We start from the raw sequence: 27,398 nt of genomic DNA on the forward strand, positions 1-27,398 counted from the left end.
GAGTTGACCTGTTTTGGTCTGAATTAATTTGGTCATTAGCCTTTACAAACAGTAATGGTGCTTTCTGTCTTTACTTTCAGATGTGTACTGCCTATGGAATTGAGTACCTTACAATGAGAGTATACATAGGCATTTGGCTTTTCATCATAGCATTTCTAGTGAGCTGTGTGGAAGGGAGTGTGTTTGTGAAAGTTTTCACTCGATTCACTGAAGAAATATTTGCTTCCCTCATCTGCATTATATATATTGTGGAAAGTGTGATGAAGCTTTTCAAGGTAAATAATTATTTTGTGTGATTTATTTGTTTTAATCATATGTTGAGATTGCATTTAATAACTTATATCATTCAGATTTATGAAATTCACCCTCTCATGTCTCTGGATGACTACTGTGAGGGATCTGGAAAGTATGTATTTGGTACCTGGGCGGGAGCTGAAAATGCAACAGGTAGTCATGACTATGAAGATGCATTTGCTGGAGCCAAAGCTGTTGTGTAAGTCCTCACCTAACAGGAATGAGTTGAAGAGAGAAAAAAAAAGAATGGCTGTTTTGTGACTATTCATTGTGATTTGCTTTCAGGATGAACACTAATGTTTCTGTAGCCAAAGGATACCCAAGTGTTCGTGAGGGTCCAGTAAAAAATCAACCCAATACTGCACTATTTTGTACGATATTGGCTCTTGGCACCTTTTTCATAGCTTATTATTTGCGACGATTTCGTAACAGCAAGTTTCTTGGCCGAAGTGTAAGTATTCACGCTCACTGTAATATGCTAATTCATTTTTGCCTTATTTCACCATATTTAATTTTCTTGTAGGCAAGGAGAGCATTGGGAGACTTTGGTGTTCCCATTGCCATCATTGCTATGGTTTTGCTGGACTACCTCATCCCTGGGACTTACACGGAGAAACTGAAGGTGCCAGCAGGCCTGTCACCAACCAACCCGGACATAAGAGGCTGGATTATATCTCCTGTTGGGAGAGAAGGACCTATAGCATGGTGGGTGATGTTTGCATGTGCAGTGCCGGCTTTACTCATCTACATTTTACTCTTCATGGAAACTCACATTTCTGAGTAAGTCAATAACACGCATGCATCATTTACGTTATGATACTAAATAACATGCCTTTCATTATGCTGTTGTATTTTTTTTTGTTTCTTTTAGGCTTATTATTGACAAAGAAGAAAGAAAGTTGCAGAAAGGCTCGGGTTTCCATCTAGACATAGTACTGATATGTATTCTCAATATGGGATGTGGCTTTATGGGAGCCCCGTGGGTGTGCGCAGCCACAGTGCGGTCTGTGGCTCATGTCTCAGCCGTAACTGTCATGTCACGAACTCATGCTCCTGGTGACAAACCACACATCATAGAGGTCAAAGGTAGCTTTTATTTAACAAGTCATACACCTATCTCATTTAAATCAATTAAGTTTTGTCGGCTAGTAAACTATAACATGGGCTTTGACATGTTTCAGAACAACGACTCAGTTCTCTGCTTGTTGCCACTATGGTGGGGCTGTCAGTTTTAATGTCACCCTTATTGAGGCTTGTGCCAATGTCTGTTCTATTTGGTGTGTTTTTATACATGGGCATATCCTCTATAGCAGGCATTCAATTTTTTGACCGCCTCAAACTATTCTTTATGCCTGTGAAACATCACACTTCAATTTCTTATGTGCGAAGGGTAAGTATCTTGCCTGTCACATCCAGCTTTATTACCTGCTAGGAAGTCTTACGTTTAAATTTCTTTCATTGACAGGTTGCAACAGCCAAAATGCACCTTTATACACTCATTCAATTGCTTTGTCTAGTGGCTCTTTGGGTTGTAAAGTCGACCCAATTGTCTCTAGCATTCCCCTTCTTTTTATTACTGATGGTTCCATTGCGTGCACAACTGTCTCGTGTCTTTACTCCCATTGAACTGCGAGCTGTAAGTACCACACAAAATACATAATTAACAGTAATTTGTAATTTTCTTAGTATAAGAACTAAAAAGAAACTCTTTTGTTCTTATTTCTCTCTGAAGCTGGATAGTAGCAAACCTGATGATGACGATGATGAACCTGACTTCTATGCTGAAGCTCCACTTCCAGTTTAGGATAAAGTCAGCTTTCCAACCATTGTTTTTGTAATGTGATTGGTCTCCTTGGCTATGAATTCCAATATTATAATGTTAGATATAATTCATCTTTCAATGATGCATATTGCATTCTGAAGCATGTACGTACCATTCAGTAAAGTAAGAAATTTTAGGTTGCTGTGATTAAATAAGAGTATGTCTGGGCTGTGTAGAGTGTGACTGAAATGATTTACACGTGCCTCTGGATGTTTATTATTCAGTATAAATCTTTCTATTATGGTTTTGTGATTCTGTTGATTCATCACTTGTAGCTTTTTCTGCAGTAATCTTCTAAAAATCATCTATGTACCTTCTATGTACCTCTTTTAGAAACATTTATTTACTTTGAATAGCTCAATATATTTGAAAATAGTTATACCAGTATTTATGTAAAATTTCCTGTGATGCTAAAAACCTTTACCCTTATGTAGATTTATGTAATTTTGGATTGTGCCTTTACAGTATATTATTACTCTATTAGATTTATATATGAATACTTATTTTGAGGAGTTGTAAGGAACATTAAATGAATTTTGTGATGCATGTGGCTCAACAAAATGTCACTAATGATAGTAACGCAGTAGGGAATTGTAAAATTGTACATTTGATTTTTCAATGATAAGTCACACTATGGTATAATGGTTCCCTTCAACAAACTCCCCAAGGTTCCTGTCTTGTTCTTTTGCCTCCCCCATGTAGTACACCAATCCTGTGATAAACATTTTGAATAATCTTCTGTTCCACTCATGCCCTGAAAAGAAAATGCATCTTCTGCCCAATGCTTTGTCCTTGTGATATTGGCAACTTGTCGTTAAAATATCAGCAATTGGGTTTGAATTGTGGTGCTATTACTCTAAAATCTTGTATTGATTAGTTTAATGAAACCTTGACATTTTTCAATACTCTGTGGAATATTCAAACCAAGCTGCAGCTATAACAGTTGCAAGCAAAGTAACAAAGCACTTCTATTGCTTTAATAGTTGGTAAGTTGCTGCCATTAAAAATTGGAAGCATGCCAACTCAATCAAACAAAATTCTATTGCACCAGAGAGGTACCCACTGCTGTAGGTAGATGAAAAGGTTACTATGTGAGCAGTCTATTCACTGTATATTTTGTTTTCAAGAGTTGTATTATTGTATTTTAAAAATACTGTATTTCTAATTCAAACAAACATTTTGTGAAGTGATAGCTGGTGGAGTAGATTGTGAAGAGGTGCTATTAGGAAAGAATTATAGAGTATTATTTTTCTTCTAGGTTTAAAGTATGAAATTTCTCAAATTTCTCCGCCTGTAAAACGCCCTCATACTTTGTTGTATTTTGGCTCAAACAAAATGTGTCCATGGCACATTGCAACCATGCCAGTCACTGCAACTTATGTCATGAGTCCATATTTCAAAATTGCTCCAATGGACACAAGGAGGAAACTTCCTTCCAATTGGATGTAGTACATTGATGCGACTTGCAACACATTCCTCCAGGATTAATTCCTAAGAAATTAAAAAGTTTAAGAAAATTGCTGGAATGAAATTGATGTGGTATGATGGCAATTGTTGGCTACTAGTAATAAAAGCGGTTTGTCTGTCCTTAATTTTATGGAAGTTACTTAATTTTTTAAAAACATATGAGGATACCTTCATTAAAGAGAAGCTTAAAGATTTTCCAATTTAAATGGTTCAGTTCTTACCCCTTCTGAGTAATTATTTTATGAGCTTATGTCTTAGTGGTTTAGTGAGAGTATACTTGGACTGTCCTTCTCCTCTCATTAAAACCATTTCCAGGAAATTGAATGTAGCATCCAGTCACATGACTTTTCATATCAGTGTGTCATAATAACTTTTCTTTTCATGAAGGCTTCATATCCTAGTGAGAAGACATCTAAGCCTTTATAAACATCAGTATTACTAATTTATAATCAATACTTTTGTTTTTATGTTAATTGAAGTTGATCAATGTATGTTAAAAATAAAACTTATTTATTTTTTATGAATTTTCACCCTGTTATTTACTGCGTGTTTGTCAGTTTTGACTAAGGCTGTTTCTCTCACCGAGCAGCAAGCATAACACTCTTTGGAATCTTAAGTCACTCCCAGGGCTACAGAGGGGGACGGTATGTACAAACTTGTTTGGCACTGCATCGTGCTTCTCTCACGCCCGCAGGGGCAGTGTACCCTCCAAGTTTTGATCAGAGGGGAACAGGGAGAGCAACATTTTAGGAAAAAGAATTTAAGTTACTCACTTTGGACTCACATAGCGTCACGGGCAATGCCATTTTCAGCTGAACACCATCTGTTACTCAGACCCATAGCTTGTAACATGGGTAATGTGTTTGGAGGAAATAAGTGTTCAGAACGGCTAGGTAGCTCAGATGGTAGAGGTGTCCACCTCTCCGATAAGTAATTTGGTTCGACTCCCAGGCAAGCTGGTCTTTTCCCCAGCTTACCTCTCAAATCCGGTGCCATCGCTCTAAGATTGGGCTTCTGACACAGGTGTGTCGTCGTAGCGTAGTGGGCAGGGCACGGTTCTCCGAGGCCGTGGTTCGCCACCAGGTCGATTCGTCTGGGAGTATTACCGGGACTGAATTTCCATATACCCTTTATGATACCTCTACTCCACCCTCCCATCGGGGAGGGGGGTGGGGTGGGGGGGGGGGACCCGATGAGGGGAACTCTTTTGCTTCTTTTGCTTCTTCACAGGGGGAAAACGGGAGTTTGCTTTCCTTATATAGCCAATTTCTAATCATCGCGCGACGACGTGACGAATGGGTGGCCTAACCTTCCCAGCGCAATTGTTCAGGGGCGGTCAGTGGACGATGGGTTGCCTACATTCATGGCGCATGACACTTTTCCTTACAGGCTCCTCGGCCTATAAGGCCTCGCCTTGAGCTAGTAGGGCCTGAGTCTTTAACTACGGCGAATGTTAGCCACATAATAACGCCTGAAGGTGAGGGTGAGACACCCAAACGGCAGTGCACCGCTTGTCCCCCGGGAATTAGAACGCATCGACGCCCCTGTCAAATGGTGGCAAGTGACCTAATGTTTTGAAAGGTGTGAATCATAGAGACAGTTACATTTTGTTCTAGTGCCTTGCACATATGCAAAGAGATTTTAATGTTGGTTTTGTTCCCTAACAATATCACTCTGACCCAAACTTATTCTTTTAAATTCATTCAACGTCCATATCATCCTCATCTTCATCCTCACTATCACTATCGCTATCACTTCCTTCACTATCATCACTACCTTCTTCACTGTCAGATGCAAACCATTCTTCACTGCTCTGGTCGTTGGGTATTATTATTTTCCACTCATTTAATTTGTGCAAATCTGCAAAATACAAAAATAAAAAAATAAATAAATTAGGAACAATATACATAACTGAAAATCTCTAATGAACACACAATTCTACATTTCTTACCTAAGGAATAGAAGTCATTGTAAGTAAATTGACGATCTCCATCTTCTTTCATACCACCAAATAAATAAAGTACACCATGCTTAACAACCAGCCCACAACTACTTCTGGGAGAGGGAACAAAAATATTTGCTACAGTTCCTGTTTCTTGACTATCAGATGAAGTAGCTTGGGTAAGAGCAGGCCCCACAGTGACTGTGAAAACTCCATCATCTGAGATGGTCGTTACTGTAGGTGTTTCAACCTGAAAACGATAATGTTAGTTTTAAAGCACACTTACATGGTACGGTTTATATTTTGATGTAAATTTATGAATTATGCATACTGTATGCAATCAAATTCCACTCACTTCCATTTCAGCTTCATTATCAGAGCCCTCACTGTCATCCTCACAGTCCATATCATCACCTTCTTTTGGCTTTCTTCTTCTTCGGCTAGGTGCAGCAGTGTCTTTTTTACCACTTAAGGTAACTGCAAACCACCAAAAGGAATAAAATGTCAGGAATTTATAGAACAAAAGCTCAATGAGAATCAACACATAATTGAATTTAAAATAAGAAAAACTTCTGAAAACTGGGTTTGCATACCTGTACGCCATGATGTTCTCTCAGTATCTAGCACATATAAATCGTTGAAGAAAACTCCAGCAAGATTCTCCTCATCTTCCTCAGTGTCAAAGACCCCTCCAAAGGCATAGGCCTTATTGGCAGCGCCGATTGTGATAGCCATTCCACACCTTGGTGACGGTTTCATTCCACCTTGCTTAATTGGCTGCCATTTCCACTTCAAGAAAGTTTGGTCATGTTCTGTAACAATCCAATTTCCCCGTGATCATTATTATCATTATCAAAGAAAAAGTAGGAGAAAAATACAACACAACAGATAAGAACCTACTCTCAGGAGACAGAAGGAACATGTCTGTATGTACTGTGCCTTTTTCAACATCTTTCTTAACACGTTCTTTACTGTAACCACCACTGACAAGAATTTTTCCATCAGCTAGAGGAATCATCTGGCAGGCAGACCGAGGAGCAGGAGGTGTACCTGTCAAAAAATTTAAATAAGTTCATGGGATAAGCATCACAAACATATGATATGGAAGTTGCCAAGCATTACAGGAATTGCAGGGCTCATACCTGTGGGGACTATCTTCTTCCACGTGTAGTTTTCAAGGTCAAAAGCATAAACATCATTGAAATATTTACAGTCTCGCAAATTATCATGGAACCCTCCAAACACAACAAGATGCTTCCTGACGCAAACCATCCGATGACCGCTTCTTGCTGATGGGCCACCAGGAGCACTGAAATGCATTCATTGTTGCAATTATACAAAGAACACCATCATTTCATAATTAAGAGGCAATACAGGACCAAAAGAACTCACTTGATTTTCTCCCATTTTTTAGCGGCTATGTGATAAACCCATAAATCTTTGTAGTGATAAAATTGAGACTGTGTTGGGCTTGCATACTCTCCTCCAAACACCCACAGTTGTCCCTTATTGGCAGCGACAGCAACCATTTGGTGGGCACTTCTTGGTGGTGCACCAGCAGGAGCCTTCAGGATCTTCCATTCATTTCGTGGTATATTGTAAACAAACATATCGTTGTTTAGCATTGTCTGCAATAAAACAAGATGAGAGCAGGAGAAATAAAGGAAAGTAAGGGGAATAAAGGTACAAAAGGAAAAGCGCTTCCTCACCGTCTGGCCGTTGAAATACTCTCCCCCAAAGAGTATGAGTTCCTCCTTCTCTGGATGAGCGACAAGGGAGAAGTTGATCCTTCTAGATGGTGGGTCAACCACATGTTCAACGACTTCAACACGTTTGCGATCTTCAGCTTCAATTTGAGCAAGAATACTTTCAATGTCGTCCTGCCAATGACAAAATACGTTAAATTTAACAATACTGAGTAAAGATTGATTGTCATCTGGAGGTATTTCAAAATGAAATTAAAGAGAAATGTACTCAGCAGATAATGAGGAAACTGACAGAGAATGCTCCCACCAAGCTAATTCTAGACAGAAAAATTGCTGCCACAAGAAAACCTAACCAACATAACTGTCAGACCAAAACTACTAACCTCCCCTTTGGCTGCGAGATCCTTCTTTTGTTTAGCGGTCAACTTCTTTTCTGTTTTAGCGGCTGTCTTTTCGGCTCCCTTTCCTTTCTTTCCCTTCTTGTCTTTCTTGCCCATTTTGCTGGAATCTCACACACGTGTTCTAAAGGCAGGAGTTTCGTAAACAACAACAGCCGACAGCGCAGGCTGAGAGGCTGAGCTGCTTTTACAGATTCACGTTCACATTCATTCGATAGCTTTTGTTCGGACCCGAGAGCGGGTTTATTTTGGAATTTGGAAGTGGGGTTATGCTAGCTGAGATCTCAGATCATTGATTCACTCGTTTGTGCTGTCTTATTTCCAGATCTCCTAACGATGAAAGAAGGCCGAAGTGGAGGCCGCGCTCCAGCACATAATGTTTATGTGAGTGCTGTTACATTTGTGTCATTGGCACAATATCCCCTCCAGAAACTAATATTGGTTTTTGTCTGCAGGAGTCTTCACCATCAACAGGTTCTACTCCAACTGGAGCCAACTCCAGCCAACTCAATGGAAGCAGCCCTCCTGTCCTGCCCTCCTCTCCTCCTTCGTCACGTAAAAGAGGCGCTGTTTCCCCTGACATTTCAGAGACCCCATCAAAAGCCATGGTCCTGGTATGAAGCAACTTGACTGACAACTCTTGTGCTATCCTTGCATCTCCATGTGAACGGATATTCATTTAAATTGATTTCTGGGGTTGGCATTTGCAGAGTGGTGCTCTGGAGCCTGTCTGTCTTGACATACAGGAGGATGATACACCTCGCAAGATAGCTCTGAAGAGAAGAATAAGGGTCGTGCAGAAACAGCTTCAGGAGGAAAGGCGAAAGACTGCAGAATTGAAGCGAAAGTATGCAGAAGTGGAGCGAAAGACTGCAAAGAAGCAAAGAGAGTTGGAAGCCATGAAAAAAATATTAAAGAGAGTAAGTTTAAATTTGGATAAACAGTGTGCTGTTAAAACATTCAAAGACCATTTTGAACCACCAGGATCATTTAGAAATTTTGCTCATCCCTTAGGTGATAAACCTATTTGTTCTGTTGCAGGCCATTGATTTCGGTTTGTGCTGTGTCACTATCGACGCACCACTCGGGGAAGACAGAGGCCTCACATGGCATGCTCGCCCTGCTCTCATGGGTCCGCAATAGAAGCTTTCAAAAATGGCCAATCCATGCCATAAAATAGTGTATTGTCATCTTTGGAACTTTGGAGCTATTCTCCATTTGTATGTTTATTCTACTGTCATGTTTGAGCTTTTTCTCATGACCGTAATAATTTGTGCAATTTGGGTTGTGGCGATCAAAACACTTGCACCACCATCGTCTGTCGTTTTGCTAAAGGTGCCCCAAATTAACTTTTTTTCCACCTTTGATGTCTAGAACTTCATGTCATTTTGAAGCTATTCTCTACTGTCATTGGTTATTGTTTGTTTTTACGGGGCATTGTAATTCTAAATTCCAATCCCTGACAATGCGTTAGTAAAAAGCGTATTTTTTGTGCTCAAAATTAGGCAATAAAACATACATTTTTAAACCTGATCCTTATTTCGAAGTTATTCTACTCTTATTCCTGTACAAGGATCCTCTTTACTTCTTACAAATATATGAGTGACATCATTGAAAAAATACTGTAGCATTACAATTTTAAAGCCCGCCAGTGGCTTTAACACAGCAGACTGTGGCTGAAGCAAAAAAACATACAAGATAATAGTTTCTACATGGTGGGCTCATCCAGGACTTGCCTTCTGGCCAGAAAGGGGTCCCGGTATGGCCCGGTAACACAACTCAGAGAGTTAACTATCTACCTCCTTTCCCGCGTGGCAGCCTGGTAGAAAACACACAGAACACACAGCGTACCGAGGTCCGGACCCGGGTCGACGACACACACAACTCAGAGGAGTTAACTAGCTACCTCCTTGCCCGCGTGACAGCCTGGTAGAAAACACACAGAACACACAGCGTACCGAGGTCCGGACCCGGGTCGACGACACACAACTCAGAGGAGTTAAAATAGGTACCCCCCCAGAAGCGGCTTCCAGGGAAAAGCGCAGGGAACCCCCTAACGCCCTCCGGCCCCCCCGAGGTATCGATATGAAAATTTACACCGGGTCAGAAGGGATCAATCTCAAAGACCCGGGCGTCCAAAAAAATTTTTAACGCCCAAGTTAGGCCCCCGGGGAGTCCAGTTCGGTCCAAATTTCGTTCACAACAAATCCTAAGAAAATAGGAATACCAAAAAAGGGCCCCGGCACGTTTAGCTGCAACTTTGCTCTATCCGAGAACTTGTCCCCCTCTGCGTGCGGGCAAAAATAGAGATCAAAAACCGGGAGAGGGGGAAATCTGCACGGCGGATTTTCATCTTGGAAGTTTTGAAAAAGGAAATGTCGCAGAGGCTCTACTAACCCCCCCTCCCCCCGCCCCCCCCTCCGGCGGCCCGCCTGCAGCCCGTGCTTTGTCTCTGCGCCCGGGGCCCCCCCCTGGCCCCCCCCTCATTTACGCGCCGGGGCCGAGGGTCGGCAGCGTGACGGCTTTGATTTATGGGCCCTTTTTCCCAGAGTTAAATTTTTAACGGAAGCTTAGACTCTCCATGAAACCCTTGCAATCAGCGCGTGTTTTGTAGGGGCAAAATTTTTAAATTTTTTACGATAATTTTTACCTTTGTCATTGTTTCAACAGGCCCGGGTCAAAAGGTCGTAGAAATTTAAAATTTTGTTGCCGTCACCAGAATAGCACGCCCAAAACCTTTTAAAGTTTCAAAAATAGAAAATGGCCCCCTTTTTTAAATTTTGGGCCCTACGCCTAGAGCCATAAATCGACCCGTCACGGTCCCAACCTCCGGGGGGGGGGCAGCCCGACAGTCCCCTTTAGTGAAACAAAGTCGGCGACAAAATGTGGGGGTTGGAGACGGTACAGCTCGTCGGCCCCAAATATTGCACCCCCTCTCTCCGACTAGCTCCAAACCCGCCGTGCAGAGGGCCGCCGTCTACCAGGTTTTGATCTCTTTTTTTGACCGCACGCAGATGGGGACAAGTTCTCTGGATGAGCAAAGTTGCAGCTACAACGTGCCGTGGCCCTTTTTTGGATATTCCTATTTTCTTAGGACTTGTTGTGAACGAAAATTGGACCAGAACTGGACTGCCCTGGGGCCCAACTTAGGCGTTCAAAAATTTTTTGGACGCACCGTCATTGAGATTGATCCCTTCTGAGCCCGTGTGTCAAGGTTCATATCGATACCTCGAACGGTGTGGCCAGGACGGCGTTAGAAAGAGGTCCCCCGCGCGTCCCTGGAAATGCCGCTTCTGGGGGGGTGTACCATATCCTCTTAACTAGCTACCTCCCTTTCCGCGTGGCAGCCGGTAGAAAACACACAGAACACACAGCGTACCGAGGTCCGGACCCGGGTCGACGAAAACACAACTCGAGGAGTTCTAGCTCCTCCTTGCCCGCGTGGCAGCCTGGTAGAAAACACACAGAACACACAGCGTACCGAGGTCCGGACCCGGGTCGCCGTTGAGGCCCCGTAACACACGACACACACAACTCAGAGGAGTTAACTAGCTACCTCCTTGCCCGCGTGGCAGCCTGGTAGAAAACACACAGAACACACAGCGTGCCGAGGTCCGGCCTGAATCTTGAACCGGGCCCCGGTGTGGCCCCCAACACACACAAACTCAGAGAGTTAACTATCTACATCGTTGCCCACGTAGCAGCCTAGTACCTAGAAAACACACAGAACGCTCAGTGTACCGAGGTCCGGGCCCGAGGACGCAGGACTGTTGTGTCCTCTCCGAGCGATCGTAACGGTACCTATACCCATCTCACGTCTCATTATATCCATTCTGGTACAATATTAAATTGAAATTTTGGGTGAGTTTGTGCAGTAGAGTGTAGCGAGCGAGGGGATCCGGATGAGACGCAGCTAGCTGCGGCACGACTACCCTCAAAGGCGGGCGAGTCGCGTGCACCGTGCGGCGTTCCCGTCGTAAACCAGGGACGCGAGGAGTAAAGAAGGCAAAAGGCCGCAACAGGCGGAAGAGATAATAAGCCGGTGCCAAATTTATGGTTTCGCGCGAGGAGTATGACGCGGAGGGCACAGCCACACCCTGCACGCTGATTCACCACTCTGTCTCTCTCGCACCTCAATGGGGGAGTCGCCACGCGTGCTAGAGAGAGAGAGAGAAAGAGAGAGAGAGGGAGAGAGAGAGAGAGAGAGAGAGAGAGAGAGAGAGAGAGAGAGAGAGAGAGAGAGAGAGACGCAGGCCGCAGACAGTGCTATTGTCGCGGCGAGACACGTGCTGCGCGGGCACGCCACGGCACGGCGCTGCGTTGCGCCGCGTCCTCTTTCTGCGGGACTAACTAACAGCACAATCAGGGCGTAAGTCAGCCGGAGCGGGAAATGGGAAATGGGAACAAGGAGCGCACGTGACCGGAAAGCGGGCCGCGGGGCGAGGGGCGTCTTCGCGCGACAACCCCCGCCGCGCCCCGCCGCGCCCCGCCGCGCCTAGGTCTGACACGGCCGCCTGACAGCCTAGTCCCCGCACGCCGCGCCGCCCCCGCCCGCCCCGCCCTTTGTGGCGGGATGCCGAAAGGAGGCGTGGCTGGACCTGCGGGGGCCGCGCCACCGCGTCGCGCTGTCGTGTGGCGGATTCCAAAAAGACGCGATGACGAGGCGGTTGTTGTTAGTGGCGTGGGCCCTACCGCCCAGCGCCCCGCAGTGGGCCAGAAGACCGGCGCAGGCGGCCGAAACTTTAGACGCTTTTTGAGCTCGAGAGTCGCTAAACGGGGTTGGAATCGAACGTGTGACCCCACCAACGGATTGCTCTGCGAACGCCGAATCCATTGGTGGGGTCACACGTTCGGTCTGAGTCTCATTTAGCGACTCTGGAGCTCAAAACGCGTCTGGAGTTTTGGCCGCCTCCAGCGGTCTTCTGGCCCACTGTGCGCCCTGCCCCGTTTGCAGCCCTTGGCGGTGGAGGCCCTGCTCCTCTCAATCCCCTCAATGGATCCGGCAGTCGCAATGAGCGCGGCAGCGCGGCGCTCGAGTGGGCGAAGCAGGCGAAGCCATTGGCGAAGCGCGAAGCCCTTGGCACCAGGATGCGGCGATGCGGCGCGCCGCGGCGGGGGCGGGGACCCTTACCGCCGACGCGCCGCGCACCAGCACCGCGCACCAGCACCGCGACCCAGCACCGCGACCCAGCACCGCGACCCAGCACCGCGACCCAGCACCGCGACCCAGCACCGCGACCCAGCACCGCGACCCAGATACAGAACAGCACCAACAGTCATACGGGGAACCGCCGGGAACGGCCGCCACTTCGTCTGGCTAAGGCGCCGCCCCGCGCTGTCCGCGGGCTGCAGCCCGATTCCAAACAGTCGTTTCGTCGCTCTGTCTCTGTCGCACTCTCGGGGCGCTGCGTGCGCGTGCGAGAGAGACGGAGCGACGAAACGACTCAGCGGAATCACTCGGCTGGTCAAGCACCCCGCTAATTCGCGTAGCGCCACCGTAAAGACGAGTAGCGCGGCGTCGCGGCGTCGGGGCGTCGCCGTCGAGGGCGTGGCGCCGAGGGGCTGCCGGACGCCGCGACGCCGGCCAGTGGCGCCCGCCGCCCGTTTGCCGATGAGTGTAGTGCCGTGCCGATGAGCAACAAGACAGAGGGCAGCGAATTGGGGGGATTGCGTGCCACCGCGAGGACGACGTCGACGGAGTCCCTCGCCGCCGCCGCGAGGAGGAGGAGGAGGTTCACGGCGTCGCTTAGTCACCGCCCGCTAGGAGTCCGTGGGACACAAATCGCGTCCAACGACCGCGTTCAACAAACACGCACACACGCGCACGACCCGCCCCTTGTTATTTACAAAACGTCATCATGAGAAATCCGCGCGTCGGCTGGCCCGCATTTCGGCCGGCCGCTCCCTTCCGCCGAATTTGTCATACTTGACGTTCGCGCGCGGCCCGGCCGGTGCCCGGCGTGCCTGGCGGAGGACCGCGTTCCGAAAAGTCGCGGGGCCACGCCTGCCTCACCTCGCCGCGCCGCGCCGCGCCACGCCGCGCCGCGCCTCGCCACGCCACGCCACGCCGCGCCGCGCCACGCCACGCCACGCCACGCCACGCCACGCCACGCCGCGCCTCGCCACGCCACGCCGCGCCTCGCCACGCCACGCCGCGCCGCGCCACGCCACGCCGCGCCGCGCCACGCCACGCCGCGCCGCGCCGCGCCACGCCACGCCACGCCACGCCACGCCGCGCCTCGCCACGCCACGCCGCGCCGCGCCACGCCACGCCGGTCCGGGCGGCAGGGCAACGCTCCCCGCAGATGAAGTGTTTCCTGTAGGGCGCTGGTGCGCTGCCGCGCTGCACCGGGGGAGACGGAGACTCGCCGGCACGCCGGCAAAAGCAGACGAGCGAAACGCGTCGATGAGTTTAACACTCGCACATGGCACGGCCCTACCTCCACCTCGATCGGCACTCGGGTTCGTTTGGCCGCTTGTACGACTCGACCTTCTGGATGACTGCTCCACGCGAGGCGCGCGTCGCACGGACAGGCGGCGCTGCGGTGTCCTGCGGGGCGTGGGGCCGTGGGGCTGGCTACTCAGTCTCGGGCAGGACAAGGCGAGGACGCTTCCAGGGAGTCTTTCCAGCCCTGCCTGCCGGCCAGCTGGCCGCCAGCCCCGCCAGCAGACTGATTACGAGAGTCGCCTTCGTCGCTCTGTCTCTCTCGTACCTATACAGGACGCCCCATGAGTGCAAGAGAGGCAGAGCGGCGCAAACGACTCTCGGAATCAGTCTGCCGCCCCGCAGCAATCGCATTACCGGGGTGTCCCGTGGAGCGCCGCCACTCATGCACCACCCCCTGGACCGGCGGGGCGGTCCCTCCCCGGACCCTTTCCGCACTCGCATCCAGCACCGGCCGCCGCCTCTGTGGAGCGCGCCGCGCCGCCGCGCCGCTCTGCCGTTCAGAAATCGCTTTCTAGCCTCCTTGTCGGCGAGTCGGCGAGGCGGCGCCGCTGATCCCGAACGGATTGCTTGGATTGCTGGCCGGGCCGGCTGTCCGCCCCGAGGGCCGCCCCGCTACTAGGCCGCTATCTTATCTGTTCGAAAGGCAAAAGGCGAAGCATGCAGTAGACTGATTCCGAGAGTCGTCTTCGTCGCGCTGTCTCTCTCGCACCTATAAGGGACGCTCCATGAGTGCGAGAGAGACAGAGCGGCGCGAAGACTCTCGGAATCAGTCTGCAGCTGTCAAACGGGTAAAGCAGGTCAGCAATTTTCGCGCCTTCGCCTTCGCGACTTCGCTGTGGGTCACGTGACCTTGTTGCACGGCCCTGCCGGGTGGCCGGGCGGAGCGCCGTGGAGGTAGGCAGCAGCGGCAGAGCGCTGCCGGCGGGTTGCCTCTTGGCTACCATTACCATTACGGGCTAGACCGCCCCGCGCTGGAGGAGGCGCGGTGCTCTGAAATCCACTGTACCCCGCGTTTGGCAGCTGGGCCTGGGCCGTCCCCAAACGGCCCCACCACGCGGGGCATGCGCCGTGCCCGGGCTCCAAAGGGCCAGAAGGACCCTGGAGGCACCTGGCATGGAAATTGCCAATTCCGCGGACACTTTTTCCTCGTTTGTTCATTTCCTGTTTCACTCTCGCGTCTCGCACGGGTTACACGGGACGGGGCGCTGTTCCCCGCCGCCATCCTCGGCGTTCGCGTTCGGCTCGGTGGAAAGTGGCGAGGCGAGTGGCCGACACGCCGATATAACTAGCAACAATGTAGCCAAGTACCCGAGAGGGTGCAGCGGCACGACAACAGGTACGCGTACCTGTTACACGCTGCGCACGCATTGCCTCCGCCTCGCCGGCCGCCCGCTCCGCGCCGCCGTCCTCTCCGCCGTCGTCTCCCCACCCCGGCGCGCGGTCGGGACGGCGATGGCGCATGGCGCGCTTGGGGGCTCGCGGCTCGCTCAGTTCGCGTCCGAACGCGGACCCGAGCAGAAGCGCCGTCTCGGCAGTCCCGGCCGCCGCGCAGGCCCCGCCGCCGCCAGTCGGGCTGGCCGTGCGCACGCTCCACGTCTGTGGGATCGCGGGGAGAGCCCTGGTCGAGTCCTGGCGGAGGGACGGGCCGGGCGACAGTGTGGGTGACAGTGCAGTGCGTTGTGCTGCTGGGACTTACTCCGAGACCGCCCTGTCCGCTGGCCGCTGCTGCTGCTGGCGTTCGACAGGTAAAGCCGTCAAGCAGGCCGATGCCGCTGGGACTTCCCTGCGCCGCACTGCGTGGGTGGCGGCCGGCACTGTGGCCCTCATTGCGTGGCCGCGGAGTCCAGGAAGGACTCCGCCGCCTTCCCCCAAAACCTCGCCAAAAACCCATCCCAACACCATCACTCAACAAAAAGCCGCGACTTCCTTTCCGAAGACTTTAGGATCGGATCGAGTTGGCTTGGTTCGGCGTCCCCGCCCCTCCCGGGGCGTGCTCGGCGTGCTCGGCGTGCTCCGCAGGCACGTTCCCGTTCGTGTCGGCCTGCGGGGCGCTGTGGGGCAAGCTGTGGGGGCATCTCTGGCTTGTTAGGGCCGGACGCACGCCACCGTTGTGCAGCACGTCATGATCGCCGCGCTGAAGGGTCTCGTCAACGACGACCGGCCGCGGGGCAGCGGGGCGGCCCGCCTGAGGCCCGCCTGGCCGGCCGGCCGGGACAGACCGGCTAGCCTTCGGCTCCTTCGGCTCCTTCGCACAGTGGGCCAGAAGACCGGTGGGGGTGGCCAAAACTCTCGACGCGTTTTGAGCTACAGAGTCGCTAAATGGGACTCGAACCAAACGTGTGACCCCACCAACGGATTGCTCTCCGAACGAGGAATCCATTGGTGAGGTCACACGCTCAGTTCGAGTCCTGCTCAGCGACTCTGGAGCTCAATACGCGTCTCGAGTTTTGGCCGCCTCCACCGGTCTTCTGGCCCACTGTGCTTCGGGAGCTCGGGATGGGCCGGGGCGGGCCCTTTGAGACGACTCGGATGAGCAACGGGGCGATCGCGTGAACGGCCGGAACTGGCCCAACGGCCGCCGAGGAGCATCCAACAAAATACACTGCCAGAAACCGCGCGCCGCTCGTTCGTCTGTTGCTTGTTTAGGGAAATGTCGGCACGCGAGGCGAGGAGAACCCACCGTCTGATCTGGGCGGCGGGACAATGTTATGACACACTCACGATGTTAGGTTTTTGATTGGAAACGCGAGGAAAAGTATCCGGTGAGATTCAGACTATAACAATGTTTCAAAAGAGGGCAAAACTGGGTGAAATTTGTTTTGTTTCGTAAAGTACAGTACAGGGTGTTTCGCGAGCCCCGCCAGCCTCTGATGGACACAGCCGGTCGGGTGGTGTAGTCGTGAACAGGGTCTGCGGTTCGCGAAACACCCTGCACGAACCATATGGTCAAACAATGGCGGCGTTTGTGCTGTCCGAGTGACTTTTAATTTTGGCAGTGCAGGCTGGCGCCTATCGTGCTTCTGCCACTTAAGGGGCCCGGCCCGCCCTCCGGCCTTCTGCCGTTCTGCCCCGCCGGTAGATTATTGCAACAAGTGAACGGGCCGCCGGCGTCGCTGCGTCGCCGCGTCGACGCGTTCCAAGTTCGAAGCGCGTGAGAAAAAGCGGCGCGCTTCCTTCGCGGGTCGCCGGCCAGGTCCGTGCTGGCCGCGGCCCCGTCCGGGAGCGTCGGTACGCCACTCCGGACGCCGCCCCGCCCCGCCCCGCCCCGCCCCGCCCCGCCCCGGACAGCCTTATCTGCTTGGCCGCGAATAATTTTGTGTCAACGTACTGTACCCTGTCGTCCTGGGGACTTGTCCTGCCGCGGTGCTGCGCGGTGTGTGTCCGCGCTCCGCTGGCTCCGCGCTCGCATTCTTCGCGCGGCCCGCATTTGTTTAGACGGGGAAGGAGAGGGGGAGGGGAAGAGAGATGACGATCTGCCGCTGGAAGAAGACGAGGACGACGAGGAGGAGGTGGAGGCAGGACGAGAATTCGCCGGAGCACTATGTGAGGAGAAAACGTACAAAACGCCGTCCGCTTTCGGGGTTATTGTCGACGAGGATTACGGTGTCTCACAGGATGCGGGCAGCAGGTCGGTTAATTATATGCCCGTGTGTGAATGTGTGTGAGTGAGTGTGAAGTCAAATTATTGATTCTCACGGCGGTGTGCTGGCGGCCCTGGCGGCGCCTCCCTGGAAGTCACTCCAGCGCATGCGGGCCTTTGTCCTGGGCGGTTTCCTGGATGGTGTTTTCGATGGTGTCCTGGCTGGCGTCCTGGCTGGTGACCTGGACGGTGTCCTGGACGGTGTCCTGGCCGGTGTCCTGGACGGTGTCCTGGACGGTGTCCTGGACGGTGTCCTGGCCGGTGTCCTGGTCGGCGTCCTGGCCGGTGTCCTGGCCGGTGTCCTGGCCGGTGTCCTGGTCGGCGTCCTGGTCGGCGTCCTGGTCGGTGTCCTGGCCGGTGTCCTGGCCGGTGTCCTGGCCGGTGTCCTGGCCGGTGTCCTGGCCGTTGTCCTGGCCGGTGTCCTGGCCGGTGTCCTGGCCGGTGTCCTGGCCGGTGTCCTGGCCGGTGTCCGGGCCGGTGTCCTGGACAGTGTCCTGGCCGGTGTCCGGGCCGGTGTCCTGCGGAAACAGGCACCGCGTAGGCGGCAATTAAAACGGCGCCGTGGAATGAATGGACGCGGACACGCGGACCCTCGCCGACGACGCCTCTTTTATTTCTGTCTTTATGTCCCCGTGGCCGACTGGCCGTCGGACTGGCGGGCCGGCCCACTGCACGCGCCTTCGTCTTCATTCGCTCTGTTGACACGGCGGTCATTAAAAAGTTTTGCCCCGCGCCGCCGGCGGCAGGACAGTGGACTGAGAGCCGCTTTGGTAGCTCTGTCTCTCTCGCACTCATTGCCGCTCCATATGGGTGCGAGAGAGACAGAGCGACGAAGACGACAAATCCGTCCTTTTGCTTCACGGCGTCGTTGTTTCGGTGCGGCCCGGCCAGGCCAGCCAGGCCCGGCGCTAGTGTTCCGCATCGGGCGGGTCGTACGATTTTGCACCGCCCGATGGCGCTGTCAGTCTACGGCCCGATCCGGCCCGCCCGATGAGCAAGCGGCTCGGACGGCATCGGGCGGCCGTCAACCCGATCGTCTTGGCTACTTTTGCCGACTAGAGGGCAGCACCTGTCGGGACGGTTTGTGTCACATGCAGGGCGAGGGGCGAGGAGGGGCTGCTTCCGAGCCAGCCGATGTCCAAGCCGTGCCTTCGGCGGCACCTCGGAGCCACTTCGGTTTTTTAGTTTCGATGACACGTCGCGGTGCAGCGCTGCGGTCGAATTGTCACAGAACCCGACCGACCCGCCCAATGCGGAACACTACCCGGCGCGCCCGGCCAACTCAGCAGCCTTGCCTTGCCTACCCCAACGCGGCCGGCGTTGGGCGACTCGGCGTGCTCGCCGTGCTGGCCCTAGCCGTGCTCACTAGGCTGTGCCCGACACCAGCGCGTGCAATCAGGCTCGCTTGTTCACGACGAGGTGCTCGCCGCCGTGGCGTAGGCCGGCCCGCACACCACCGGCAGCACCTACACTCTGCAGTGCAGTGCAGGCTGCAGCAGACTGATTCCGGGAGTCGTTTTCGTCGCTCTGTCTCTCTCGCACTCACGGGGCGGTCCGTAGGAGTGCGCGAGAGACGACGGAGCACTGCTCGGAATGAGGCTGCAGAGGCCGAGGCCCGCGCCTAGGCCCGCTCTCCCACGCGGCACACAACCCGAACGCCGCGCACACCGTGAACTCTCGCCTCGCCTCCGCCGCGCCGCCGCCTGTCAGACTAACCTAACCTGACATTCCCAAACAGACGGTAATTCGAAACCCCACTTTTGCTGCGAGCCGGTCGGACCGTCAGTCAGACAGACCGACGGGCAGAAGACACACACAGACAGACAGATAGACAGACAGACAGACAGACAGACAGACAGACAGACAGACAGACAGACAGACAGACAGACGGCGCACCGTGTCGCGTCGCGCCTCCAACGCGGATCCTGATGGGATGCGCGCTCACGTCAGCTCCACTACCGCCCGGGCAGAATCCCCCCTCCCCCTCCCCCTGGATCCGACGGCCGTGGAGATGCCTGCAGCAGGTCCTCGGTCCTCGCGCACTGCGACGTATACTCGTCCCAGCGTAACCTTTCCAAATCACTCCGCCAGTAGCCAGAGAACAGAAAATAGTCCCGCAGGTAATAGGATTTTTAAAAACTAATAATCAATTCTAGACCGTTGCGATCGTAATAAATCGTATAAGTAAACAACGTTGAAAAAATATGAACAATCTTAGACTTAATCACTAAGCATTCCGGGTTCTGTATTTCCGCGGGCAGACGACGCGCCGGTCCGAGCCCCTCAAAACACCGGTCTCTCGGACCCTCTTTTTGCACTAAGATTGAGTGACTGAAAGAGATATCATAATGACAGCTTGCATTACTCTAAACCTAAGACGTTTTTGTATGCCCAGCTGGCCCTTGTCTTTCGAAATTGTGCCTTATCATTCAGAAATTTTGATTTGAGTGCATAAGGCTGGCTTCTCCTCTAGACCGAGCTCCCAACTTTTTAGATTATCTTTGAGTAACTGAAAGAGATTCAGTAATACCAGCCTGTATCAGTGTAAGCCCTACACATTTTTGTCTGCCGGAATCACCATTATTTTGCTATATTTTGCCTTCTTTTTTAGATATCCCGAATTGTGTGTGCGAGGACGGCTTCTCCTCCCGACCGAGCTCATGACTTTTTAGATTATCTTTGAGCAACTGAAAGAGATTCAATAATAATTGCTTATATCAATGAAAGCCCCGCACATTTTTGTCTGCCGGAATCGTCTTTATTTCAAGAATCAATACTTATTTCCTGAGGAATGTGAAATAAACTGCGCCAATTTGGGGAAAAGACGGGCGAGGGACTACTTTCGGAAAGGTTACGCTGGGACGAGTATAGGTCCTGCTGTCCTGCTTGGAGGCGGGGAGGATGGGGGGAGAGGGGGGCAAGTACGGCGATCACTGACGGCGTGCCCAGCCCTGCTGCCCTGCCCTGCCTTTTGTGGCAGTGTCGTCCTTTCTCGTGTTATTTGTTTTGGACGCGAGCGCTCTGATGCTGCTACGCTGCGCATCCGTGAGGCGGCGTCATACGTCGGTGTGTGTGTGTGTGTGTGTGTGTGTGTGTGTGTGCATGTGTGTATGTGTGAGCGCGTGCGTGTGCCCGTAATGAGGCAGTCGGCTCATTAATAAGCGTCATGCGGGGAAACAACAGGAGAAAAGTGACGCCGGAGAAGGAGTTTGCGCGCGAGCGCCGCCGGCCACGCCACTGCTGCTGGAACCACCACTGTACAGTGTACACTACTCGCTTGTATTCTAGTGCTGGGACGCCACGGGCGTCGTAGCGGAATGCATCGGCCCGTCATGCCCACCCCAGAGCCCCAGCGCGAGCCACGCGCGGCCACGCGCCCCCCCGGGGCTATCGCGAAATCACAGCGCAGACTCTCTCTCTCTCTCTCTCTCTCTCTCTCTCTCTCTCTCTCTCTCTCTCTCTCTCTCTCTCTCTCTCACACACACACACACACACACACACACACACACACACACACACACACGCACAAAAGGCACAAGAGGTTCCGTCTAGCCTCACGCATGGCCGCACTCGGTTCGCTGGCGGCGCGTCGTGTGTTGTCCCGGTTGGCCCGCACCCGCAATATTCTGGTCGTTTGCTGTGCCGGCTGCAAGCTGCGCGAAGCTGGGCCCTGCCTGCAGGCTGCCGCCGTCCGGAAGGGGGATTTCCGTCAGTCTGTCTCTGTCGCACCCTTGCTGTGAGCCTGGCACGCGCCAGAGGGAGGGAGAGAGAGAGAGAGAGAGAGAGAGAGAGAGAGAGAGAGAGAGAGAGAGAGAGAGAGAGAGAGAGAGAGAGACCTGCTGCTCGAAATTAGTCTGCAGCTGTATCACGCAGTGCTTTGTGAATGCTGCGTGCTTCGTCGCGGACAGGTCCGGCTAACTGGATCGTCGGCAAAGGTCATCAGAAACGTGCGCGCAAATACCGTAATCCGGCCCCGCCTCCGGCCGCCCCCAGCTTCCAGCACCCTTCCAGCCCCAGCCACCCACTCCGGGCGCTCTTCCTTCTGCACGCACCCTCCACGGCCCACACAGCTCCCTCCTCTCTTCAGCCCCACGCCGCGGCGCGCCGCCTCCAGAGCTCGGCGCGTTGGAGGGCGCTTCTCGGCCTGACTCCCTGACTCCGGGCCCGGATTCAGATTGGGTGCAAAGATACAACCAACATTTCTCAAAGGCTGTCACGCCGGCGAGACCGGCAAGCTGGCGAGCTAGCGAGCTGGCAAGCCACAAACAAAACGATTCTCGCCCCCGAATCCCGAATCACGGTGTAGCGGCTTGCCGCCTTTTCGGCGGAAACGAGACGAAAAGCGAGGCGCGCTTGGCTGGGCGCGGCCCTGGTTCCGTCTCCCTGTCTCTCTCGCACCCCCTGGCCCAGCGCTTGATTCCGTCTCCCTGTCTCTCTCGCACCCCCTGGCCCAGCGCTTGATTCCGTCTCTCTGCCTCTGTCGCTCCCCGGAGGGAGACTCTTCTGAACCCAGCCTGGCGCCCTGGCACCGAGCCTGGCACCCCCCTGGGGCGTATGACTGGCAGTGCAAGCGGTTGCAAATCGTGATACAGGCATGTCCACGAAGCGGAAGAAGGGGTTAAGTCGAGTTGAATCCGTGCACTTTTGAAAGGCCTGAACCTTGCAGGTGGGACAACAGTTGGGGAATGTCATCTAAAAATAGATGCAAGAGGATGGGACTTGTCTCACCACACTTCTTTTTGGACCAAATTTTCGCTCACGTTTACTTGATAGACTGATAAGAGGTCACTGAATCAACTCGACTTAACCCCTTCTTCCGCTTCGTGGATCAATTTGTACAGCGCTTATTCCTTCTGGTACCATCGTAAATGATAGATGAAATCTATCCGCATGGCACTTTGAAATTTTCGTGCCCAACCTTGTCCCACGATTCGCGAGGGTTTCTTTTCAGTGCACTGTTTGCGCTCTGGGGTGCTAGACACCGTGACGGTCGCCGTGGCGAGGGCGAGACACCCCTTCCGAACGAACGCATCAGACGGCGAGCAGCCGGACTCCCCGAGACGCGACGCCGTCTCGCCGCGATCGGACCAACTTTTTAATGGGCCCAAAGATTACCGCCGAGCTGCCAAGTTTTCTGTTTCTGTTGCGCCGCCCCGTCGCGTGGGGCGCGTGAGATGCACCCACCCCGTGTGTCCGAATCGAATTCCCTGGCGACGCGAAGCGGGACGTCGCCACGGTGACCGGGGGGGGGGGGGGGGGGGAGGAGAGGGAGAGAGAGAGAGAGAGAGAGAGAGAGAGAGAGTTTTTTTTAGTTTTTACAATTGTTTATTGGGGGATTTTTGTTTACAATAAGGGCCGGGGGGAAAGAGTCAAAAATGTTATAAAAGCATGCCGTTTAAATGTTTCTTGAGGTGTTTTTGAAAAGTGATGAAGTGCAGTGTTTTACAATTTGTTCGAATTTTTATTTTTAAACAGTTAGCAAAGAAGGTTTTTTTTTTTTTTTTTTTTTTTTTTTTTTTTTTTTTTTTTTTTTTTTTTTTTTTTTTTTTTTGTTGAAGTTTTTCTTTTTCATTTTCTTGTTGAAGTTTTTCTTTTTCATTTTCTTGTTGAAGTTCTGGCAGATCTAAATGGCGAGCAGGGCACCATTTATCAGAAATGTTTCTATGAAATTTTCTTCAGTTTTATTTATTGATGCATGGTACTCTTCAAGTAGAAGTCTAAATTTTAATCTTCTTTGAAAGATGATGAGATAGTTTGGAGGTGGGGGAGATGGTTCTTTAATTCTTTTCTGGTATGATCTATAGATGGTGCTCTTGGCTAGAGAGAGAAGAATGTTGGCAAGTCTTGTAGCAGGAGTGATTGGGGAGAAGCCAATTAGTGCTTGTTGAAGGTTGAGTGGGCTGGTGCTTTGGGTGATTTGGAGAATTTTTTCTGAGGTGAAAGACCAAAGCGGCTTTGTTGTCTTGCATTTGAAAATCATGTGAATGATGTTTCCTTCTTCTTCCGGGCACCAAGGACAATGGGGAGAATCTATGATATGCCATGCGTTGAATTTCTTCGGGGTGACTAGGGCATTGTGAAGAAGTCTCCAGGAAATGTCAGAATCTTTTCTTTCAATTGGAGAGTGGTAGATGGAGGACCAGTTGAAATTCTTCCTATACCACTGTGACATTCCATTTACTTCAGGTTTTGTTATCAGCGGCTGAAGACATGCTTGGTACAAAATTTTCTTTCCAGCGGGGAAAATCTTTGGGTTGGCTTGGTCTTGAACGGTGAATTGAAATCTCTGTTCTTCAAAATCTGAGTTTTCTTCTTGACTTCCTTTTTTCTTGCTGTTGATGTAGGTTTTGATTTGCTGGTAATTGATGGAGAGTCTTCTTTGGAGTGACAAGGATAAATTTTGGAAGTTTAGATTTTTCCAGTTGTCATTTTCTTCAAGGAGTTGTTGCATCTTCTTGAATCCAGCTTTTTTCCATTCTGGAATTATCCTGAGTTTCTGTCCGTCTATAAATTGCTTCCACTTAAAGGCATTTCTCTGATTGTTTCCATGGATAATTTTGTAGAAATTGGTCTTGGATTAATGTTGAGCCATGCATTCAGTAAGCTTTGATAAAAATAATTGAGATTGACAAAATAAGTTTCATCTTTTTCATGACTGAAGAAATGTATGGGAGACAATCCTCCATAAAGTGAGAGGTTGTAACGGTGAAAGAGAGAAGATGCATTTTGGGCGGAAAAATTTTCTTGAATCTTGCTGGCCAGGTTGAGGCGGAGAGATTAATCTTGGCACTGATGTTGATGAGTCTTGATGAGGGTTTTTCAAGGGAGAGTAGAGATAGTTTGGGTGGAGCCAGTGTTTTCCCTGCCACACAAAGTCAACCATTGCTTTCTGTGTTTCTTCAACAAATGCTGTGGGTGGGTGCAATACATTTAGAACATGGATTAGAAGTGATCCAACAAGTTGGTTGCATATTATTTTCCTTCCCTGGTAGGAAGTGAGTTGGACAAACTGGGACCACTTTTTTAGAGTTCCTTTGACTTTGGTTGTGAGCATGTTCCAATTTCTTTCTTCATAGTTTTTTTCATTTCCAAAATATACTCCCAGAAATTTTTCTCCTTCATTGTTGCATTGCGATTCAAATGGGGACGACGTTCTTGTTTTCCAGCTTCCACAGAAGAGAACGGAGGATTTTGTGTTGTTAAGTTGTCCTCCTGATTGTTGGCTGTAGATTTGAAAAGCTTCTGCTATTGTTTTGAAGTCTTGATCTGAAGTGATGAATAAGTTGATGTCATCCGCAAAGGCAGTGCCTTTTACAGATAAAATGGAGTTGGGGATTTGGTAACCTCTGAAGTGCACTAGGCTGTACAAGTAACGAAGAAAGGGCTCGATTGATATTATGTACAGAGGCCCTGCCAGTGGGTCGCCTTGTCGGACTCCAGTTTCAAAAAAGAAAGGGGCAAGAAGAGTCGAGGTTATCTTGATGTATCCTTGAGTGCCACTTAGAAGTGATATTATTGCATTGCAGAATTTAGGTCCAAATCCATGCAACTTCAGCAAATGATGTAAATATTGGTGAGAGATTTTATTGAAGGCTTCCGTCTGGTCCAGGCTGAGAACTGCCAGTGGTGAGTTAGAGTTGTTGGAGTGCTTGATGACATTGCGGATGAGATGAAGGTTATCATAAATTGTTCTCTTTGGTACACAATAGCTTTGGTCAGATGACAGTAAGGTTGTCACCACACTTGAAATCCTCTTGCTGTATGTTCTAGATACAATTTTGTAGTCCACATTGATGAGTGCAATGGGCCTCCAGTTCTTGAGTTTCATCCTGTCACCTTTCTTGGGTATTGGTGCAATTACAATTTTCTTCATTGATTTTGGAAGTTCTCCGGTTTGTTGAAAATTCTGGATAACCTTGAGAAGATGTTTTTGATTTGTTCCCAGAAAAATTTATAAAACTCAATGGGAAGTCCATCCATTCCAGGGGCTTTGTTGAGCTTCGCTTCATTTATGGATGTTTTTATTTCTTCTTCTGTGATGGGCTGGTCGCAAAATTCTTGCTCCGCCTGAGAGAGTCTTGGTAAGTTTTGGTAGATGGGGTTGGCTGGGTCAATGGTGGTGGTATTTTGCTGCTGAAGGATGACTTGTATGCATTTTGTACAAAAGAGAAAATTTCTTTTTTGTCACAAGTAATTTTTCCATTTATTTCCAGTTGATCTATGGCGGCAGAAGGCTTTCCTTGTTTAGCCATTCTGAGGAAGAACTTGGACTGTGTGTTGGCTTCTTTGCAGAAACTAGTTTTCAGATTTTTCAGCTTTTCTGAACTTGTCTGTTGGTAAGCATCTGAAACTTCTCTCTGGCACTCTATAGCATTTCTTCATCATGTCTTGATAGTTTGTGTTTGGATTCAATGTAATTTATTTGAGCATGGAGTATAGAAAGTTTTTCTTGCTTCTTTTCTTTTAGTTTCTTCATGAATCGCTGAGATGCTAACTTTATTTCTTGCTTCAGGTCATCCCACAAGATTGCAATATTTTGATTTTCTTCAAGAGATTTTTCTTCAAAGTGGGAAAGATATTGCACACTATTTCTCTATATTCTTGAGATTTGAGAAGATCCGTGTCCAATTTCCAATAAGGTGGATGATACTTCTGCTGGTTGGCGTTGAGATTTACATGGACACTGGAGTGGTCCGAGAAAGATGGTATAATTTTAGTGTTGATGACTAGGTTGAGATCTCTCTTCCTAGTGTACACTCTATCTAGTCTTGACATGGGGTGATTATGGTGAAGACCTCTATAAGTGAACTGTGATTTTCTTGGATTAAAATCTCTCCAGATGTCTGACATGTTGTGTTGCTGGAGTAAAACTTGAAGTTCACGAGCAAGTTCTGTTCTTTTTTCAATGCAGTTTCTTCTGTCTTCTTCTTTTAGGGTGACATTCCAGTCCCCAGCTAAAAAAATTTTTGATTCTTCATTTTGCTTCTCTATGTACAGATGAATTTGCTTGATGACAGTTGAGGCTAGATTATTTTCATGAGGCATGTAAACATTTATTAGATGGTACTCTTGATCACTGATTTTAAAATTAAGTGTTTGTAGATAGCCGGGCACTGGATTTTGATGTGACAGTATTACTATTTTTTCGTAAAATTCATTTTTGATTGCGATTGCCACACCTGATGCTGGCTGTACTGGTGGGTTTAGAAGATAATGGAAATTACTCGGATAGGCCAAATTGTGCCAGGATGAAGGTTGGTTTCTTGCAGCAGGATGATATCACTATTGTTGGTTCTTGAATATTCTTGAAGACTCAGCTGTTTTTGATGGCTTATAAGTCCTTGGGTGTTGAGTGAAAGAATGGAGAGCATTATACAAAATAATGCATGTGAAAGCATTTTTTGAAAAAGTAAAAATCTTGTAGTGGAAAACAAAATGCTATAAAATAGAATGCTTTAAAAATATTTAATATAACATTTTTAAATGAGACTACTTCTTGTCAGGGACTTTGAGAGCAGCAGTTGCACGCTCTATTCTTCTCTTCAGGTTAAAATCACTACACAGGAGTTCAGCTTTATCAAGATGCTCTATCAGAGCAGTCTTGTCAATGTGATACTGATCAGCAATTTTCTTGGAATTAGCTTTTCCCCTGCAGTTTATGAGGAAACTGGAGAATTGAAG

At 50.3% G+C, this 27,398-nt stretch overlaps 3 protein-coding genes across 10 annotated transcripts in view; 2 read left to right on the top strand and 1 right to left on the bottom strand.

Annotated features, from left to right (window-relative positions):
* Positions 1 to 4,107, top strand: part of LOC117652988 (anion exchange protein 2) — a 34,868-nt gene extending 30,761 nt beyond the window's left edge. For both annotated transcript variants that reach the window (XM_034398294.1, XM_034398295.1), the window contains 8 exons: positions 81 to 275; positions 351 to 493; positions 580 to 745; positions 818 to 1,074; positions 1,166 to 1,380; positions 1,476 to 1,684; positions 1,760 to 1,930; positions 2,027 to 4,107. In XM_034398294.1, coding sequence (XP_034254185.1) covers positions 81 to 275; positions 351 to 493; positions 580 to 745; positions 818 to 1,074; positions 1,166 to 1,380; positions 1,476 to 1,684; positions 1,760 to 1,930; positions 2,027 to 2,098 — 1,428 coding nt within the window. In that variant the 3' untranslated portion in view covers positions 2,099 to 4,107. The remainder of the gene's footprint in view (positions 1 to 80; positions 276 to 350; positions 494 to 579; positions 746 to 817; positions 1,075 to 1,165; positions 1,381 to 1,475; positions 1,685 to 1,759; positions 1,931 to 2,026) is intronic.
* Positions 4,108 to 5,186: 1,079 nt separating this feature from the next.
* LOC117652989 (kelch domain-containing protein 4) lies at positions 5,187 to 11,201 on the bottom strand. Of its 7 annotated transcripts, none has more exons than XM_034398297.1 (10): positions 11,186 to 11,201; positions 7,615 to 7,753; positions 7,235 to 7,405; positions 6,918 to 7,153; positions 6,668 to 6,834; positions 6,426 to 6,575; positions 6,119 to 6,337; positions 5,881 to 6,002; positions 5,535 to 5,775; positions 5,187 to 5,443 (listed from the first exon to the last, which is right to left on the bottom strand). In XM_034398297.1, exons 2-10 carry the CDS (start codon positions 7,726 to 7,728, stop codon positions 5,283 to 5,285), a joined length of 1,581 nt encoding a protein of 526 aa, XP_034254188.1. In that variant the 5' UTR covers positions 7,729 to 7,753; positions 11,186 to 11,201; the 3' UTR covers positions 5,187 to 5,282. The 7 variants fall into 7 exon arrangements, with proteins under 7 accessions (XP_034254188.1, XP_034254193.1, XP_034254190.1 ...); XM_034398302.1 differs by lacking the exon at positions 11,186 to 11,201 and adding an exon at positions 11,059 to 11,077 and having other exon boundaries at positions 7,615 to 7,732; XM_034398299.1 differs by lacking the exon at positions 11,186 to 11,201 and adding an exon at positions 11,059 to 11,075 and having other exon boundaries at positions 7,615 to 7,739.
* On the top strand, positions 7,727 to 9,168 carry LOC117652990. Its single transcript, XM_034398304.1, has 4 exons — positions 7,727 to 8,013; positions 8,085 to 8,243; positions 8,340 to 8,549; positions 8,671 to 9,168. Exons 1-4 carry the CDS (start codon positions 7,966 to 7,968, stop codon positions 8,770 to 8,772), a joined length of 519 nt encoding a protein of 172 aa, XP_034254195.1. The 5' UTR covers positions 7,727 to 7,965; the 3' UTR covers positions 8,773 to 9,168.
* Positions 11,202 to 27,398: the final 16,197 nt, after the last annotated feature.

This window comes from Thrips palmi, unplaced genomic scaffold (assembly GCF_012932325.1).
Source record: "Thrips palmi isolate BJ-2018 unplaced genomic scaffold, TpBJ-2018v1 HiC_scaffold_8, whole genome shotgun sequence".
NCBI lineage: Eukaryota > Metazoa > Arthropoda > Insecta > Thysanoptera > Thripidae > Thrips > Thrips palmi.

Coding starts and splice junctions, on each gene's coding strand:
- LOC117652989 (XM_034398297.1), bottom strand. CDS start 7,728: ATGGGCAAGAAAGACAAGAAGGGAAAGAAAGGAAAGGGAGCCGAAAAG. Junction 7,406..7,614: donor ATCTCGCAGCCAAAGGGGAG/GTTAGTAGTTTT, acceptor TGTCATTGGCAG/GACGACATTGAAAGTATTCT. Junction 5,776..5,880: donor ATAATGAAGCTGAAATGGAA/GTGAGTGGAATT, acceptor TATCGTTTTCAG/GTTGAAACACCTACAGTAAC.
- LOC117652990 (XM_034398304.1), top strand. CDS start 7,966: ATGAAAGAAGGCCGAAGTGGAGGCCGCGCTCCAGCACATAATGTTTAT. Junction 8,244..8,339: donor CATCAAAAGCCATGGTCCTG/GTATGAAGCAAC, acceptor TGGCATTTGCAG/AGTGGTGCTCTGGAGCCTGT. Junction 8,550..8,670: donor TGAAAAAAATATTAAAGAGA/GTAAGTTTAAAT, acceptor GTTCTGTTGCAG/GCCATTGATTTCGGTTTGTG.